General features: G+C 50.0%; 1 protein-coding gene across 1 annotated transcript in view; it reads left to right on the top strand.

Annotated features, from left to right (window-relative positions):
• Polr1a (RNA polymerase I subunit A) overlaps positions 1-15,262 on the top strand; it is a 64,195-nt gene extending 48,933 nt beyond the window's left edge. The window contains exons 23-34 of the mRNA XM_038319962.1: positions 692-913; positions 1,563-1,777; positions 2,316-2,483; positions 3,230-3,365; positions 3,761-3,918; positions 8,479-8,605; positions 10,160-10,270; positions 10,758-11,033; positions 11,909-12,109; positions 13,332-13,449; positions 13,928-14,092; positions 14,357-15,262. Coding sequence (XP_038175890.1) covers positions 692-913; positions 1,563-1,777; positions 2,316-2,483; positions 3,230-3,365; positions 3,761-3,918; positions 8,479-8,605; positions 10,160-10,270; positions 10,758-11,033; positions 11,909-12,109; positions 13,332-13,449; positions 13,928-14,092; positions 14,357-14,457 — 1,998 coding nt within the window. The 3' untranslated portion in view covers positions 14,458-15,262. The remainder of the gene's footprint in view (positions 1-691; positions 914-1,562; positions 1,778-2,315; positions 2,484-3,229; positions 3,366-3,760; positions 3,919-8,478; positions 8,606-10,159; positions 10,271-10,757; positions 11,034-11,908; positions 12,110-13,331; positions 13,450-13,927; positions 14,093-14,356) is intronic.
• Positions 15,263-16,121: the final 859 nt, after the last annotated feature.

The raw sequence follows: 16,121 nt of genomic DNA, 5'->3' as shown, positions 1-16,121 counted from the left end.
ATCAGTGGAATAGTAGCTGCTTTTGGGGTCAGTGGGTGCTGGACCTTATAGTGAAACACATGGCAGGTACCTTCTTAGTTCTTGGTTCTAGGACTTTAGTAGCACCCTGTCCAGTTAGCTGAGGCAACTAAAAGAGTAGCTAACTGGTGAGAGGTGGGGCAAGGCTTTGAACTCAGGCCTACTTTACACACATCTGTAACTTATATATTCCTTACTGCCAAGTAATGCAGATTGGGGAACTGAAACCATCATGAGCTGTCCAGGACTTAGTGTTGTTTTGGGAGGTGGGTAGGGAGGGGGTGTTTCAAGGTTTCACTGTGTATCCCTGGCTGTCCTGGAACTCACTCTATAGACCATGCTGGCCTTGAACTCAGAGATCTGCCTGCCTGTGCCTCCTAGGATTAAAGGCATGTGCCACCAGGCACGTTTGCCAGGCAGGATTAAGATCTCACTCTTGGCTGGACCCTGCCTTTCTGGCACCTGTCTTGCTACCCAGGCTGTCTTTTCCTCTCCCTAGTCCTGCTCTGAATGAGCTGCTCTCTCTTCTGATAGTGAGGACTTTTCTCCCCCAATGAGTGCTTGATCCCTCCAAGAGACAGTTAGGACTCTTGTGCACCTTGGGCCCCTTGAAGTCATGCAGTGTGACCAACCTTTCATGCTGTCGTCTCGTCTGTGTGGTTTGTCTTTTTAGGTGATAATGAAGTCCAAGCATCTTCATGAAGTTTTATCCAGAGCAGATCCCCAAAAAGTGCTCCGCCACTTCAAAGCCATTAAGAAATGGCATAGCAAGCATTCCAGTGCCCTGCTGCGAAAAGGCGCCTTCCTGAGTTTTTCCCAGAAGATTCAGGCAGCTGTGAAAGCCTTGAACCTAAAGGGCAAGAACGAGAATGGCCGCAGCCCAGAAACCCAGCAGGTAACATGGGGAGGTTGTGTCCATAGTGCCTGGTGTGCTCAGGCCCCAACTAGAGAAGGATAAGTGATTGTAATAAAGAATGATATTAGTCAAGATGCCAGTAGCAGCCATGTGAAACTCTAACTAGGAGACTCATTAGAGGCTATGAATAGCAGAGCTTGAGGGAATTACTCTGGCTGGCGGTTGGGATTCTTCACCACACCAGGCATGAGGGTCAAGGAGACCAGTCTAGAAGTGGAGAGGGAAGGCAGCTGTGGGCAGAGATCTGTTAGAGAGAGGTCAGCCTGGGTGGGGGAGAGAGGTGCTAACTGGCATTTGGTAGTTGCCTCACTCCTAGTGTCTTAGTTGCCTGGGACAGTTCTTTGCCTCTTATCATACCACAATCATGAGCACTGCCCATAAATAATGATGTCATGCCCCTACTGGGCTTCAGACCGGCCAGGATGAATTGCCAAAAGCATCCTGGTCAACAGCATGCCGTGGGACAGAGTCTGTGCCCCTGGTTTAAAGTGTTGAGGTTCTTTAGATTTCTGCCTTGCCCTGCTCTCTACTTCCATCCAAAGCCAATCCTTCTTCTCGTGCCACTGGCTATGCCAGGAATTGGTGATGCCTTCCCATCTAGCTAAGACATGTCTTGCTGTCTGTTCAGATGTTGCAGATGTGGTATGAACTAGATGAGCAGAGCCGATGGAAATACCAGAAGAGGGCTGCTCCTTGTCCCGACCCTAGCCTGTCTGTGTGGCGCCCAGACATCTACTTTGCATCTGTGTCTGAAACATTTGAAAAAAAAATTGCTGACTACACTAAGGAGTGGGCAGCTCAAGCAGAGAGGAGTTACAAGAAACCAGAGCTTTCGCTCGACAGGTGAGGACATTGATCAGTGTCATGGTGGGTGGGCCTCCTGACCCTCTCCAGAAGAGGAAGGCAGTCTCTACCTGCCTCCCAGAAGGTGACAGTTGCCTTCAAAAGCACCTGGAAGAACATGTATGGACATGTAGCTCTATGGCTTCCTGCACTCCCTCCACACAGAGTTGTTCATACGCATCAAAGTTTGTGAGACTGGTTGTTGCTAACAGGCAGTGCAGATACATGTGATGTGATCTCCACATGCAGGTAGACACCCCTACCTCTGGCTGCTTGGTAAGCCTGAACCTGTTTCCAGTTTGCACAGCAGGAAGTGTAGGCTTCTCCAAACCTCTCTTGCTAGTGGGGGAGGGGATGTGAATGGTCCATAAAGTAACCACTGCTCAGAGACCTGTGTCCGGCCTGGCAAGCACACATGATATTCTTGTAGCAAACCTGAATAATTCAAACAAGAAACCAGTTAGGGCTCTGGTTTCTGGTGGTGTGGTGGGCAGTCTAATACTTGTTCTTGATTTCTTCTGTCCCCTTCTGTCTCCAGCCTGAGAACCTTACTGCAGTTAAAGTGGCAGCGCTCCCTGTGTGACCCAGGCGAGGCTGTTGGCCTACTGGCTGCCCAGAGCATCGGGGAGCCCTCCACACAGATGACACTGAACACCTTCCACTTTGCAGGTCGAGGCGAGATGAATGTCACTCTGGGCATTCCGAGGTATGGGGGAACAAGGGTGCACACTGCACAGTTGTGAGGTCTGTAGTGCTCCTGGGAAAGGGAGCTGGTGAGTGAGAGATTAGGTCTTCTCTAAGTCTGGATCCTCAGTTGAAATTTTGGAGTGTATTCAGAGCCAGAGTGGTTTCTGTGGCTAGATGTTTAGGATCTCTGTTTATCACTCTGCCACTTCCTTCATCAGGTTAGCAGAGATGCTAATGAGACCATACACACAAGAACATAGTTAACACTCCAGCCCAGTGCCCCTGCTCTCCCAACTCCAGGAGTGCCATTTCTGTAGCCGTGGCCCTTTAGGTACATGTTTGCACATGCAGTGTGATGATTTCTGAGGAAGCAGATCCTGGCATTCAGGTCAATGCATTGCAGACAGATTGGCTCTGGGTGGCTTCCCCAACCTCCCAAAACAAGGGTCCTTGCCCATGACTGCGGGAGGCTGAGCCCACAGACTGTGGGGTTGGTGAGGCTGGACTAGTTTAGTCTTTCCTCTCTCTCATCTGTTTGGTTAGCTCCAGCTGCCAAGTGCTGAGGACAGTGAAGGAAGCAGGCCCTAGATCTAACTCTGCATGCGGAGCCAGTACTGCAGGGAGAAGTCTGACAAGACGTACTCCCCTGTAATGAATATCCCGGGCTTCTCATACCACAGACAAACTCTGCCATCTTTAAAAGAGGCTTCAGGTAAACAAGGAGATTTGGTATGTCTCATGAGATGTGTCCTTATTCTTTGACAGACTGAGGGAGATTCTCATGGTGGCCAGTGCCAACATCAAGACACCCATGATGAGCGTGCCTGTGTTCAACACCAAGAAAGCATTGAAGCGAGTGAAGAGCCTAAAGAAGCAGCTCACCAGGGTGTGCCTGGGGGAGGTAACTGTTTCTCGTACGGGATTACACACTGGGTGGAGGTCTAATCCTGCATCTTCCTGCTGCAACAGAGCAGCCTGCTGGCAGCTGGGCCCCAGGCTTCTTCTGCCAGAGAGATAGACACTGTCTCTGCCAGGCACTGAGCAGGAAGAAACTTTGAAGGTCATTGTCAGTTCCATAGCACCTGCCTGACGGATGCAGTAAGAATGAACCCTGGGTTAACTTAGCAGACCCCAGGAGTCCACCGCAGGAGGCTCTGCTCCCCGACACACCCCAAGGATTTGTACAGAGTTTGGGGCTATGGCCGCAGCTGCCTCAGACGTGGTATCTTGTGACCCACGTGCAGCACAGTCATCTGGGGCCTGAATGGGACAGACTCTGTGTTCATCTGGTTCTAGGTATTACAGAAAGTCGATGTCCAAGAGTCCTTCCATATGGGAGAAAGACAGAACAAATTCCGGATGTATGAGCTCCGGTTTCAGTTCCTGCCGCATGCATATTACCAGCAGGAGAAGTGCCTGAGACCTGAGGACATCTTGCACTTCATGGAAACCAGGTCAGGACTCCACTGTGTTCATCTTTGACCTTGACCCATGAAGCACTCCTGGCATGATCCCGCAAAGGAAGTGTTTTAGAAAACAGTAGGCCCTGTCACCTAATATTGAGCCCTCACCCCAATCTGGCCTGTTAGTGTGACCCTTCTGAGTCATTTGTCATTCCCTCTGCTTGTCTTGGATTGATGAGTCCTCTCCAGCTTATGGTATAACATATGGAAGGAGCCCCTTCCCTGTGGTGCTTCTGTGGTTCAGACCAGCACATGGTATATTGGATGCCGTGTGATTCCAGGCTGTAATGTGGTTCCTCGTGTATTTCTAGTCTGCTGATAGGGAACCAGTGGCATGTTGTTTTTAAAGGTCTTCTGTAGTGGATCCTCAGCTTAAAAATTCTGGTTTCTATCAGGTAGGGAGAATGAACTTCTGTTTTCTCTCAAATTCAGGTTACTGCTGTGTAATTGAAAGCATAGGCCATAATGCTGAGTGTACAAGGTCAGAAGGGTGGGAAGGTTCACCAGAGCACTTGGCTTGCCCCTGACCCTGATGGTGGTGAAGCAGGTTGGGAGGCCACTGGCAGAGTATGGAACTTATTTCAGGAGGTTTGCTCTCATGTGCAAAAATGTGGGCCAGGGTGTCCATATCTTCTGATTTAAACATGAAAAGCTTGCCTCCTCTTATCTTGTTATGTTACGTGCTTTGGGGGGGGGGGGAACCAGTCTCCTAACGTTTAAGTCTTAGCAACTAGTAAATACACTTTTAGGCAAAAGAGATGCTATTATTAACAGGATTCAGTCATAGGCCCCTGACCACTGCCTTTAATGTAGACAGGATCCAAGAGCTGCTAACTTATAGAGAACCAGGCCAGCAAGATGGCTCAGTGGGTAAAGAGACATGCTACCAAGCTTGATGTTTGATCCCTGGGATCTCATAGAGTGGAAGGAAAGAACTGAGTCTCAAAAGTTGTCTGTCCTCTGACCTCTATTTGCACACAAGCATGCATGTATACACACACACACACACACACACACACACACACACACACACACACAAAACTATATGGAAAACCAGAGGCAGGGCAGAGAAGAAAGTTCTCCTTCAGCTACCCCACTCCTGTGCTGAGTTAGTCTAGGCAGTTACTGAGGCCGCCGAGTCCAAAAGAGAGGGACTATTTTGCCTTTTGCCCTTTATTTTCCATTCCTAAAGATAAGACCACATTGTTTTTAAAGTTCTTCTGTAGTGGATCCTCAGTGGCCTTCTAAGCAGATGGCCTTTAGATTGATTGTCAGGACAGTTGAGCTTGGATCAAAATGATGACTTTTGGACAGGAATCACTGACTAGCTGATCGATCCTGCTCAGGTGACATGAGCCCTTGGTGAGGTTGCTAGCTGGGCTTCTATCAGTACCTCCTGTATTTGTTCCGTCAAGCAGTCCTTCATGTGCTCTGGGACACTGGGCAAAGTAACAGGAGCATAGTATAGGTTCCAGCCTGCCAACTTGTTTGTTAACAGAGAAGAGCATCCCAGGTACAGTGGATGTTGTGGATGTTTGTATTTTCATGGAAGCTCTCTTCTGAGAAGTGGGAATCAGAACCATGGGGCATCTTGAGGATGATTGAGAGAGGGCAGAGTTGACAGTTTGCCCCAATTCTTTTCACCCAGAAGCTTTAGCTGCCAAGCAGGTAAGACACCATGAGGCACATGCCAGCTGAGCTTAGAGTTCTGTCTACCTTGTGGGAGTAAAAATAGTAAGTCATTTTTTAAAGAAAGATTTATTTGTATTTTAATTATGTCAGTATGTGTGTGTCTGTTTGTGGGTATGGGCATGATCCAAAGAGTCCAGAGATGTCAAATCTCCCTGGTGCTGGAGTTAACAGGTAACATAGGTTCTCGGGCCCTTTGGAAGAGCAGTAAGTGCTCCTAACCCTTGAGCATCACATCAGTTCCTACACCACGATTTTGTTTCTTCCCAGCAAGTGACAGCTATGGCTTGTTCTCAGCAGTGAAGTACTTTCAGCTCTTAGGCATGTTTTTTGTACACTTGAAAAGCTGTGATAAACAAGGCCTTGTGTAGTCCGACACTTTGGACAGAAGTACTCTTCATGACTCTGGAGCAGGCCTCTGAGGTCTCAGGCCAATAAAAGTAAGAGCAGCCTGTAATCTGGGCTGCGCTTTTAGAGTTCTTTGTCAGCCCAGGCAGTGAGTGACTGAACCACTTAAGGCCTGAGAGCTCACAGGAAATGGAAGAGGGCATGAGAGCCCTCCCCCTGTGCTGTTTTTCCTTTCTTCCCTTCTCCTCCTGCCTCTGCCACCCCTTTTCCTTTCCTCCTCCTCATCCTTGAGATGAGGAGTTTGTTTGTTTTAATGCATAATGGAAAGAAAGGGAACAGAAACAGGTGTTCTTGGATTGGGACACGGAAGCCCAGGTGGTCTTAGGTATACCATCACTTTTACTATTTGCGTGACTAACCCACAAGAGTGGGCCAGAGTGCTAAAAAGGACTGTTAAGTTCTGGCTCCTGCCCCACTAAGGACTTAACCTGACAGCCCCTCCTGTAGTCCGAGCCACTGAGCAGAAACCGACTCTTGAAGCAGCAGGTGGGGAGGATTTTGACAGGCACTTTTGGAAGCATCAAAGGGTCATGTTCTCAGTTCATAACTGTTTCTATGGGGTGGGTGGGTCCTCTGCCATATGCCCCTCCGGTTCCTTTCATTTGCCACACTGACAAATAGCACGACCTACAAGGAGCATTCACTGAGGGTCGCCACTCCCCTTGCTCTTGGACCATCACTGAAGAGCACGTGACAGCACCTCAGGAAAACACTGTACACTGCTGCGCCCCATTCAGAAGCAGCTAGGTCGTCCACCTTTACCCATGTTCTCAATAGTTCTGGACACCAAAAGGTGTTTTAGAGGAGTTACATCCTCGCTTCATCCTAGCCTTGGAGGATGGTAGCAAGATTGGGAATGTTGCTGAGAATACAGATACCCAAAGGATGCCTGAGAGTGGAACAGAGGGACAAGAAACCTCAGAGCTGGGTGTCCACATGAGACAGGCAGAGACGCTGGCGACAGTGATAGCCTAGCCTCAGGGAGAAGCACCTGTCTGCCTTGTTCCGCTCTAAGTGGTCCCTCATAACATATGAGATCCAGGCTCTCACATCAGTGTCCACTCTTTCCCCTTAGATTGTGTCTTTCCAAAGTCATCCCTGCCTCCTCTTTTCTGACTCTCCCGCCCCCCTTCCTCAGCATCTGGTGAGCAAGCTTGTCACTGGCTTAGTGAATCTCAACAAAACCATATACTCTTTAAAAAGGCAAACAGGAGCGGGTGGCTGGAGAGATGGAACGGAGGTTAAGAGACCCCAGTAGAGGTCCAGGTTTGCTTCCCAGCATCCGCATGGTGGTTTACAAGTATCTGGAACTCCAGGTCCAGGGAATTTGATGCCCTCTTCTGGACTCCATGGGTACCAGGCACACACGTGGTGCCCATACATACATGCAGGCAAACACTGAACACATAAAATAAGAACATCTTTAAAAATGGGAGGGGAGTGGGAGGTGGGAGCGAACTGGGATTGCTATTTAAAAAATATAAAATGTGGGTAGGGAAATGACATTCTTCAAAACATTTGACCTCCTGATTCTCAAAGTAAGACTCCATGCTTCTTGGGGGCTGGGAACCTATCTTTTCATCATTCTCTTACCTACAGGACTCGTGTGGGTTTAGGTGCAGGGTAGGACTCAATATAGAATGGATGAATGCAAGGGTCGGGGTAAGAACTAATATTTTGTAAAATTAAAAGCAGTTCAATTTGGGATGGTCTGAGTGCCTGATTAGGGAATGGAGGTTATGAAAATGGCAAGGTAGAGATGGGGCAAAGCTGAAAGACTGAGGCACCCTTAAAATGGGGAGCTTGGGAGGAATGGAGGTGATGAGTTTTTGCAGGTAGGTTTGCTTCTGATCTGTGTATGATTCTGCACCACAAAGCCTGCTGCACTACCTTTTGAAGTACTTTAAAGTACTAGTGCACTTTAAAGCCTTCTTTCATTCGGTTGATGGGGATCGCATATGAGGCTGGGGCTTCCTTTGACCCAGCCAGACCTACTTTCTTAAGATACTGCAGGTGTCTGGGATGGGACAGGCTGTCCCAGGCAGGGTGGGTTCCCATCTCCTACAGTTGGTTCTGCTGTCCTGACTAGAATGTAGTGCAGTGGCACCAACAACTATCAGTTACCAAATATAAGCTCTACCAAGCCTTAGGGAAAGTGTCTGATGCTTCTTAGAACAAGTGTACACCATACATATTAAAACCCGCATTGTCCAGATAAGCAAATCAAAAAGTGCAGGAATCACTCTAGTCTAGGAGTTGCTGAGTATGTATCCAGAGGAAGCAGGCTAGAGTGTAGGACTGATGTTCTTTCTGACAGACCAAGTGGGAGAAGGTAGAGGAGGGTAGGAGAAACTGGCCTCAGTCCTTTGTGCTAGCTCCCATGCCAATCACTCAGCATCGAGAGGGTAGGGTACACTTATCCTGACAGGGCTGGATGACTTTCTTCTCATACAGATTCTTTAAACTACTAATGGAAGCCATCAAAAAGAAGAATAGCAAAGCATTGGCCTTCAGAAGTGTGAATACTAGAAGGGCTACACAGAAGGACCTTGATGACGCGGAGGACTCAGGGAAGAATCGGGTAAGCAAGTGCTAGAGACCCCTTACAAAGTGCATAGGACTGATCCTAAGTCCGAGAGGCATGAAGGGCCCGTAGTCTCCAGGGGCCATGTCATGACAGTTGTCAGCACTCTACAAGATTCTTCTTGACACTAGCCCATCTTTCCACATACCTCAGCATTAATCTGCTGCTCTCGACCTGCGAGCTGCACTTACGCCAAGGCGTGATGGGCCATGCCAGGGAGGCTGCCCGCAATATGGTTTGCCCAGCTCTGGATCGGACCTACAGACATCCATCTCTGATCTCAGGGGCTGTCTGTAAGAAGTTTCCATCCTAAAGATGGTGTGCACTGAGCCTTTGAACGTCCTTGTTCTGGTCTCATTTTTCTCGGCATTTAACTTCACCCAAGCCATCAAGGCCTGGAGATGTGATTTGAAGCAGAGTTGAACCTCAGTGACAAAAGAGAAGGAGCAGAAAAAACTGTTGGTAGCAAAGCAGGGGAGGTAGAAGTGGACTAGGTCAGGAGCAGTGGAGGAGGCCCCTAAGGCCAGGGACTAGCACTACCTAGCGCTGCAAGCAGAGGCCAGTGCTGATGCAGTGAGCCTACCTGGGTGAGGTGTCACATGTACTGGGAATTCCCTGCCTGGCTCTGTGCCACCCGTCTTTGGGCATATCTAGAATGAGGGGTGGCCTAGATCAGAGAAAGTGCTAGGTTCCTCCTGTCCTGTGGCTTTGCCATTTTACTAACTCAAGCACAGATTGACATGGGTTGTATTTAACCATCTGCCCAGTCTTGACTTAGCCAGAAAGAGGCTAAGAAACTTGAAACTAAGTCCAGGAAGAGAAAGATGGCTCTTCTTCTTGCCTCCACTAGCATTGTTGGAGCTATGTTTTTATCATCTTGTAATGATTTAAGGTGGCCCTCTACCACTAAACTGCATCCCTAATCCCTTTTTTAAAAGTTAAGGGATAAGTAGGAAAGAGTACTGAAGTATATATGACGTGAAAGTGGAAGGAGGAACTGTGTGGTAAGCCATAGAATCTAAGGAACGAGCAAGGAGGAAAGATGGAGAGGGCAACTAAGGGGAAGTGTACCGAGAGTACTCAGGCGCTAAACAAAGCCCACCGCTGTGCATGTTACCTAAAGGTGTGATTTCTAAAAACTCTTGACTGGGTGGTGGTGACCCACATCTTTAATCCCTGAACTGAGGAGGCAGAGGCAGGGGATCTCTGCGTTCAAGTCTAGGATGGTCTACAGAGTGAATTCCAGAACATCCAGGGCTATGCAGAGAAACCTTATCTTGAAAAAACAAAAACAAAACAAACGCCTTAAACCTGAAAGACTTCCCAGGTGCTTGTTAAAGTGAAAGGGAAAAAAGCTAAAGGGGAAAAAAGGTTTGCAAACCCAAGGCTAGATGAGTAGACACTGGGTAGATGGACTGGGTTAGGTAGTAGGTGGGCAGTGGACTCATGGACAGGTGGGAAGGTGGCTTGGATAGCATTAAGTAAAAGGGTCCTTGGATTCTCTGACTACTGATTATTGGAACTATTTTCCTCCTTACGCTCAAACTACAGAGAGAGGAAGAAGGGGATGAAGAAGAGGAGGGGAACATTGTGGATGCTGAAGCTGAGGAGGGTGATGCAGATGCTTCGGACACCAAACGCAAGGAGAAGCAAGAGGAAGAGGTGAGGGCTGCTGTCTTAGTGCAGGGGCTGTGCTCACACCTCAGGAATTCTCCCTGACCTAGAGGCCATACTTCTCTGTCGTGATTGGACCCCACTAGAAGACTGAAGTAAGACCTGTCTGTCCAGCATACCTCTTGATTGAGCAGACAGGGCTTTCCTTGAATCTGGTTAACCCTGGATACGAGTCAGACTCAAGGGCCTGGAGGAGACTGACAATAAATCAGAGTGTCTCCTGTTTGTCCAGACCAATCCCTAGTGTCAGTCTCTCTAAGGACAAAAAGAAGGTTACAGAGGCGGTGTGTGGGGGGGGGGGGGGGGGATAGTAGAGAAAGCTCAGAAATTCTGTGGGCTAGGGAAGCTGTGTGGCAAACAGGCCACTTCGGAGGGGGCACATCAGGACTGAAAAGTCTCAGCAATGGCCAAGGAAGGTCAATGGAGGAAGGTGAGCAGACCCCCACTGACTGCCTGCATTTCACTTCCTGGCCAGGTTGACTATGAGAGCGAGGAAGAAGGGGAGGAGGAAGTGGAGGAGGAAGATGCCCAAGAGGAAGGGAACATCAACAGCGAAGGTGCCCACCAGGCTCATGAGCCAGGCGAGGAAGAGGGTTCGGGCCTGGAGGAGGAATCATCCCAGAAGCCTCCCCGCCGGCACTCCAGGCCTCAGGGAGCAGAGGCTGTGGAACGCAGGATCCAGACTGTGCTGGAGGCCCACTCATTCATTGAGGACTACCAGTATGACACAGAGGAGAGCCTATGGTGCCAGGTCAGTCTGTTCAGCTGGGCCATCTCCTGAAGAACCTCTCTTCTTTTTCTAATATTTTATGCATAAGGGTGTTTGTCTTCAAGGATGGCTGCACATGTGTACAGTGTCCTTGGAGGCCAGAAGAGAGCATCAGATCCCCAGAAAATGGAGTTACAGATGGTTGTAAGACACCATGTGGGTGCTGGAAATTAAACCTAGGTCCTTTGGGAGGGCAGCCAGTGTTATTAACTGCTGAGCCATTTCTCCAGCACCCCCAGAAGACTCTCTTAATGACTGGAAACGCTGTCCTCTAAAGCACAGCCTTACACACCCCTCTTTGCAACCAGTGCTCAAAAAAGTGTGCTTGTGAGTCTCAACTACAGGCCTCATAAATGAGTCATGTCCTTTAATCTCTGCACACAAACATGTCACTATACACCGCAGATATGGCAGCTTCCTTCCTGCCAGGAGACAGTAGCCCATTAGTTCTTCCTGCCCCAGAATGTCCCTTGGCCCCTTCTAAGGATTTCATGGGTAGTTCATTGTTTTGATATCAGCATCGACGTACTCCTTGTCCTCTCTTTAGTCCAACTCCATGGTTCCCAAATGTTAGCTTGTATAACAGAACCTGCTGGTGGACTCCAAGCCCAAAGCAGCAGGCGCTGCATTGTGGCCATTGAAAGGACCGGCTTGAGTCTCAGTGTCCTCACTGACTTCTGTTGCCTGTTTCTACCTTGAATTTGGGTCAGTTAAACCACCCAGATTCAGCCCTGCCAGCCTCTGTAGCAGGACCGCTCTCCCCAACCAGGAGACCACTGAGTGGACCTGCAGGCTCCTGCCCTGTTGACGGGGCTAGGAAAAGTGTCTTCCCTGACCCAGCTCTCTTTCTCTTGTAGGTGACTCTGAAGCTCCCACTGATGAAGACTAATTTTGACATGAGCTCCTTGGTTGTGGACTTGACCCACAATGCCATTGTCTATACAACCAAGGGAATCACTCGGTGCCTCCTGAAGGAAACAACCAACAGTAAGAATGAGAAGGAGCTTGTGCTGAACACAGAGGGAATCAACCTCCCCGAGCTGTTCAAGTACTCTGAGGTATGTGAGCCTACAGCCTGAGTGCTGCTCTGTGACAGATCCTCAGCCCTGGCCTCATGTTCTTTTGGGAACCAGGCCCTGGGAATTGAGCTCCAGTCAACCGACTGAACCCTGCTGAAATATATGTGCTACGCTGTGGTCCCCAAATCAAGTGTGCACCCTCATCCATGACCCAGGAACTCACGGTGCCTGTTAGGTTGGCAGTATAGAAACATGCTCAACATTAGCCCAGACTTTCTCAGAGTCATTTGAGAACCCTCTTTGTGTTGTTTTATTTTTTCTTGAAATGAAGTTTTTCCTAAAGCAGAGTATAAGGAGCACTATGCTGCATTGCTGGCCTGAGTGCTGCTGCTCGCTTTATCTGGTAAAGGTAGCTGCAGCCCAACCCAGAGCGCCCTGCCAGGAGCTGAAGGAGGCCCTGTGCTCCCATCCCATCTCCTCACCAGTCCTTTCTCCTTTCCCTAGAACGCTTCAGGGCATAAGAGTTTCCTCCAGGCTACTTAGGAGCTTGGGGCTGCTCTGGCCCCTTATCTCCTCGCCCACATTGTACTGTCCAAAGTCCTGTGATCCTGTACTTCTGCCTCCACCAATGGTGCTCTAGAGCTTTTTACCAAGAGCTTGCCCAGGGGGTGAGCAGGAAAAGATCTGTATCTCCTGAGTGTGCAGGATGTGGCTATATTCACTTGGGGTTTGTTTCAAGTGCTCAGGCAGGCAGCTTGTCTCCGTTTCCTGTGCAGTGTGCCTAGTACTGGGGCAGAGCCCGCTCCATCCATAGTGCAGAGCCACTGAGAGTCCCTCTGGCTCAGTTGGAGCCTCAGGCCTCTAATGAGGCCCAGTAACTTGTGGGGTCCAACTTGTTCCTGCCCTGGGCACCCTAGAGAGGTGTTTGAGGGACTTCTCCTTACCTCCCAAGCATCCATCCCAGTAAACAGATCTTTGTTAAAAGTATAATACTGAACAACAAAAAAAATGTTTCTCACTGAGTCTAAAGTGCGTCTAGTCTGGTCACACTTGTCACAACAGCGAGACAGTCTAGGCCCTGACTGGTATGCAGAGGCAGTTCTGCCAGCAGCATCCCTTTCCCTTATCCCTGTTGCCTCTGCACACTTGGCACCAGCTGGAGCAGCCATGGGCACAAGGCAAGCGAGAATGGTAGAGGACATACACACAGAAGAGAGCTGCCAGTGGGGCACTTAGGTCAGTCTCTCCTTCCCTTGCCCAGGTGCTGGACCTGCGCCGCCTCTACTCCAATGACATCCATGCCATGGCCAACACTTACGGCATCGAGGCTGCACTGAGGGTCATTGAGAAGGAGATTAAGGATGTGTTTGCTGTGTATGGTAAGCAGAACATGACAGCATACCTGGCCTAGTGGGAGCGCCCGATGGCGTGGCAGAGAACCGAGTCAGCCCTGCATGTTGGTGGGAACAGAAGCATGGCTGTAGAGTATACAGGGGCTATAGTTGCTTGAGAGTCCACAGGAGAGAGTGTGGGGGATGGTGGCTTTGACTCTTGAAGCCACTCAATGATGTCCCAGTTGCTGGTGCGTTTTGTGAAGTTCACGGTTCATGGCTTGACCCATCAAGGTTCTAGATCCCAGGTAGAAACAGCACAGTCCAACAGATTCTTGTTTCCTGTGCTACTGGATGAACTTATGTGCAAGATGGAGTCCGCGCAGTACCTGGGCCAGGTGTAGGGTGAGGGGGTAGAGGAGCTGAGAGGGACCTTGGGGTGTGGTCATAGCTGCCTTGTGTCAGGTGTTACTCCCCGACTCTTCTCCTGTCATTGCTTACCCCTCCTAATTCTGCCCCGTGACAGGCATTGCAGTTGACCCTCGCCATCTCTCCCTGGTCGCTGACTATATGTGTTTTGAGGGTGTTTATAAGCCACTCAATCGCTTTGGGATCCAGTCAAGTTCCTCCCCTTTGCAGCAGATGACATTTGAAACCAGCTTCCAGTTTCTCAAACAGGCCACCATGATGGGTGAGTGTGAGCGGTGACTTGGGCCTTCCCTAGTCAAATAGGCTCATCCCGCAGTGCGTCTTTGCATGGGGTAAACTTGGAATCAGAAGTGGAGAAGCAGCAGACAGTAAAGGTCTGCGTTCTGATGGAATAAGGAGAGGTGTCTCCTCTTCCAAACTAGGTACAGGGCCATGGTGTGAGTGTGCAGGGCCTCTGAGGCACCCGCCACACAACCTCGGCATTGAGTCCTCAGACCCCTGACACACGCTCTTCTGTCTTTCACAGGATCCCATGATGAACTGAAATCACCTTCAGCCTGTCTCGTGGTGGGGAAAGTCGTCAAAGGCGGGACAGGCCTGTTCGAGCTCAAGCAGCCCCTAAGATAGCAGCATTGTCTGCCTAGCCTGGAGGACCTGAGGGTGGGCACAGCTGGCCATTCAGAGTGACATAGCAGAGCAGTTGCCTTGGGCTCCAGAAAGCAGCTTGGGCCAGCTTCACCTTTCTGCTCCCATCTTGGGATCGGTAACAAGGCTTCCCAAGCCCTCAAGTTGACCATGGCTTCACCTGTGCTCCAGGAGACCTTGGCCAAATCCCTGACAGATGCCCAGGACTTCACAGTGGAAATGCCGCTGTGAGCCACTGCTGTTGGCAGTCCCAGGTGCCGCTGGTGAGATCCATTGCCAGCGGCTGAGAAAGCATCCCTGGGGCCTCCTGAAGAGCCTGGAAGGACACGAAACCTGCTTCCCCCTCCCTGCCCTCCTTGCTGCAGCCTCTGGAGGAGAGTACTCAAAGAGTCTCCACCCAGGCCAAAGACAAAGTGACGCAAGGCCCTGCCTGGCCCTGCTGGCATTGCTGTATGACTGCATGCACCAGAGCAGACTGGCCCCACAGCCGGGACATCTCTCCGGGACCCCAGCAGTTCTCTGCCTCACAGAAAGCCCCAGATGTCCCTCTGGGCTATTCAGCAAGTAGCCTGGCCTTCCTGCCTCTGCTCCCAGCTTGATGTCAAAGCCTGCAGTCACCCACAGGCCCTGCACCGTGAGGTCTTTGAGGCATGCAGTAAGGTGTCCTGACTAGGACGAAAGGGCAGAGGCTTTGTCCGACCATGGCCATTTCTATTTTTGTCCACTGTTATTCCAGCATGGTCTGAGTAATAAACGTAGCCAGGACTGGCTGTTGGGAGAGAATCAAGACATGGGTTTTTAATCTGTTCCTTTCATTTATAGTTTTTACATCTGATAATTGGGATTTTCTTGGCACAGTCAAAGTTCAGGTACGTCTTCCTGCTCTTATCTGGCAATGTATGGGCAGGTCTCAGCCCTGACCCCCATTCTTCACCTCTGACTCTCAGGCCCCATGGCCAGAAGCACAGAACAGAAGCCTGTGGGAAGAATTTGTGTCAGCCTTTGTGGAGTAAGAGGGCTGCAGTAGTCTCCCGGGTGAGCTGGGTTAAAGGTAGGCCTTGCCAAGAGAGAGACTCTGTAGCCTTTTCCAGGCTCATGGGATCCATCTTGTGCCTCCTGTGTGCACCCAAGAAAGCCAGCACCTGTGACAGACTATAGGACATGGCATAGAAGAATGTCACAGCTTCAAAGGCAGACAGAGAGGAAGGGTCCCTGGAAAACCCTGCCCTGAGGACGCAGCCTGCAGGATAAGGCACTCATTCTTAGGGTCAAAGGTAAACTCCCTACTGTTCCTACGCGGAGTGGAGTGGTGAGAAGGGGTCCCGTAGGAAAGGTAAGCTGGGGCTGGGTCATCTAGAGAACGGATGGTTTCATGGCCCCAGCCTGCCCGGAACTGAGGTGCATGGAGCTGAAGGAGCTCCCTGAGTGGAAGAGCATGGCTAGGGACTGACCACACCTAGGCCTGACCTGCGGCCTGTACTGGAGCCTGAGGTGGTGGCGTCTACCCGTCCTCGCAGTATTTGATCCCTCTGTCTCCATCTTCTCTATCACATTTAACTTGGGCCACTGTGACTCTTAAACTCAAACTTTCTTCAGAAAAAGAACATTTGCAGTCCTGAGAATACTCCCGAGACTGTTGCCATAAC

This window comes from Arvicola amphibius, chromosome 2 (assembly GCF_903992535.2).
Source record: "Arvicola amphibius chromosome 2, mArvAmp1.2, whole genome shotgun sequence".
Classification (NCBI taxonomy): Eukaryota; Metazoa; Chordata; class Mammalia; order Rodentia; family Cricetidae; genus Arvicola; species Arvicola amphibius.
This window is presented reverse-complemented; position numbering and strand designations above follow the sequence as displayed.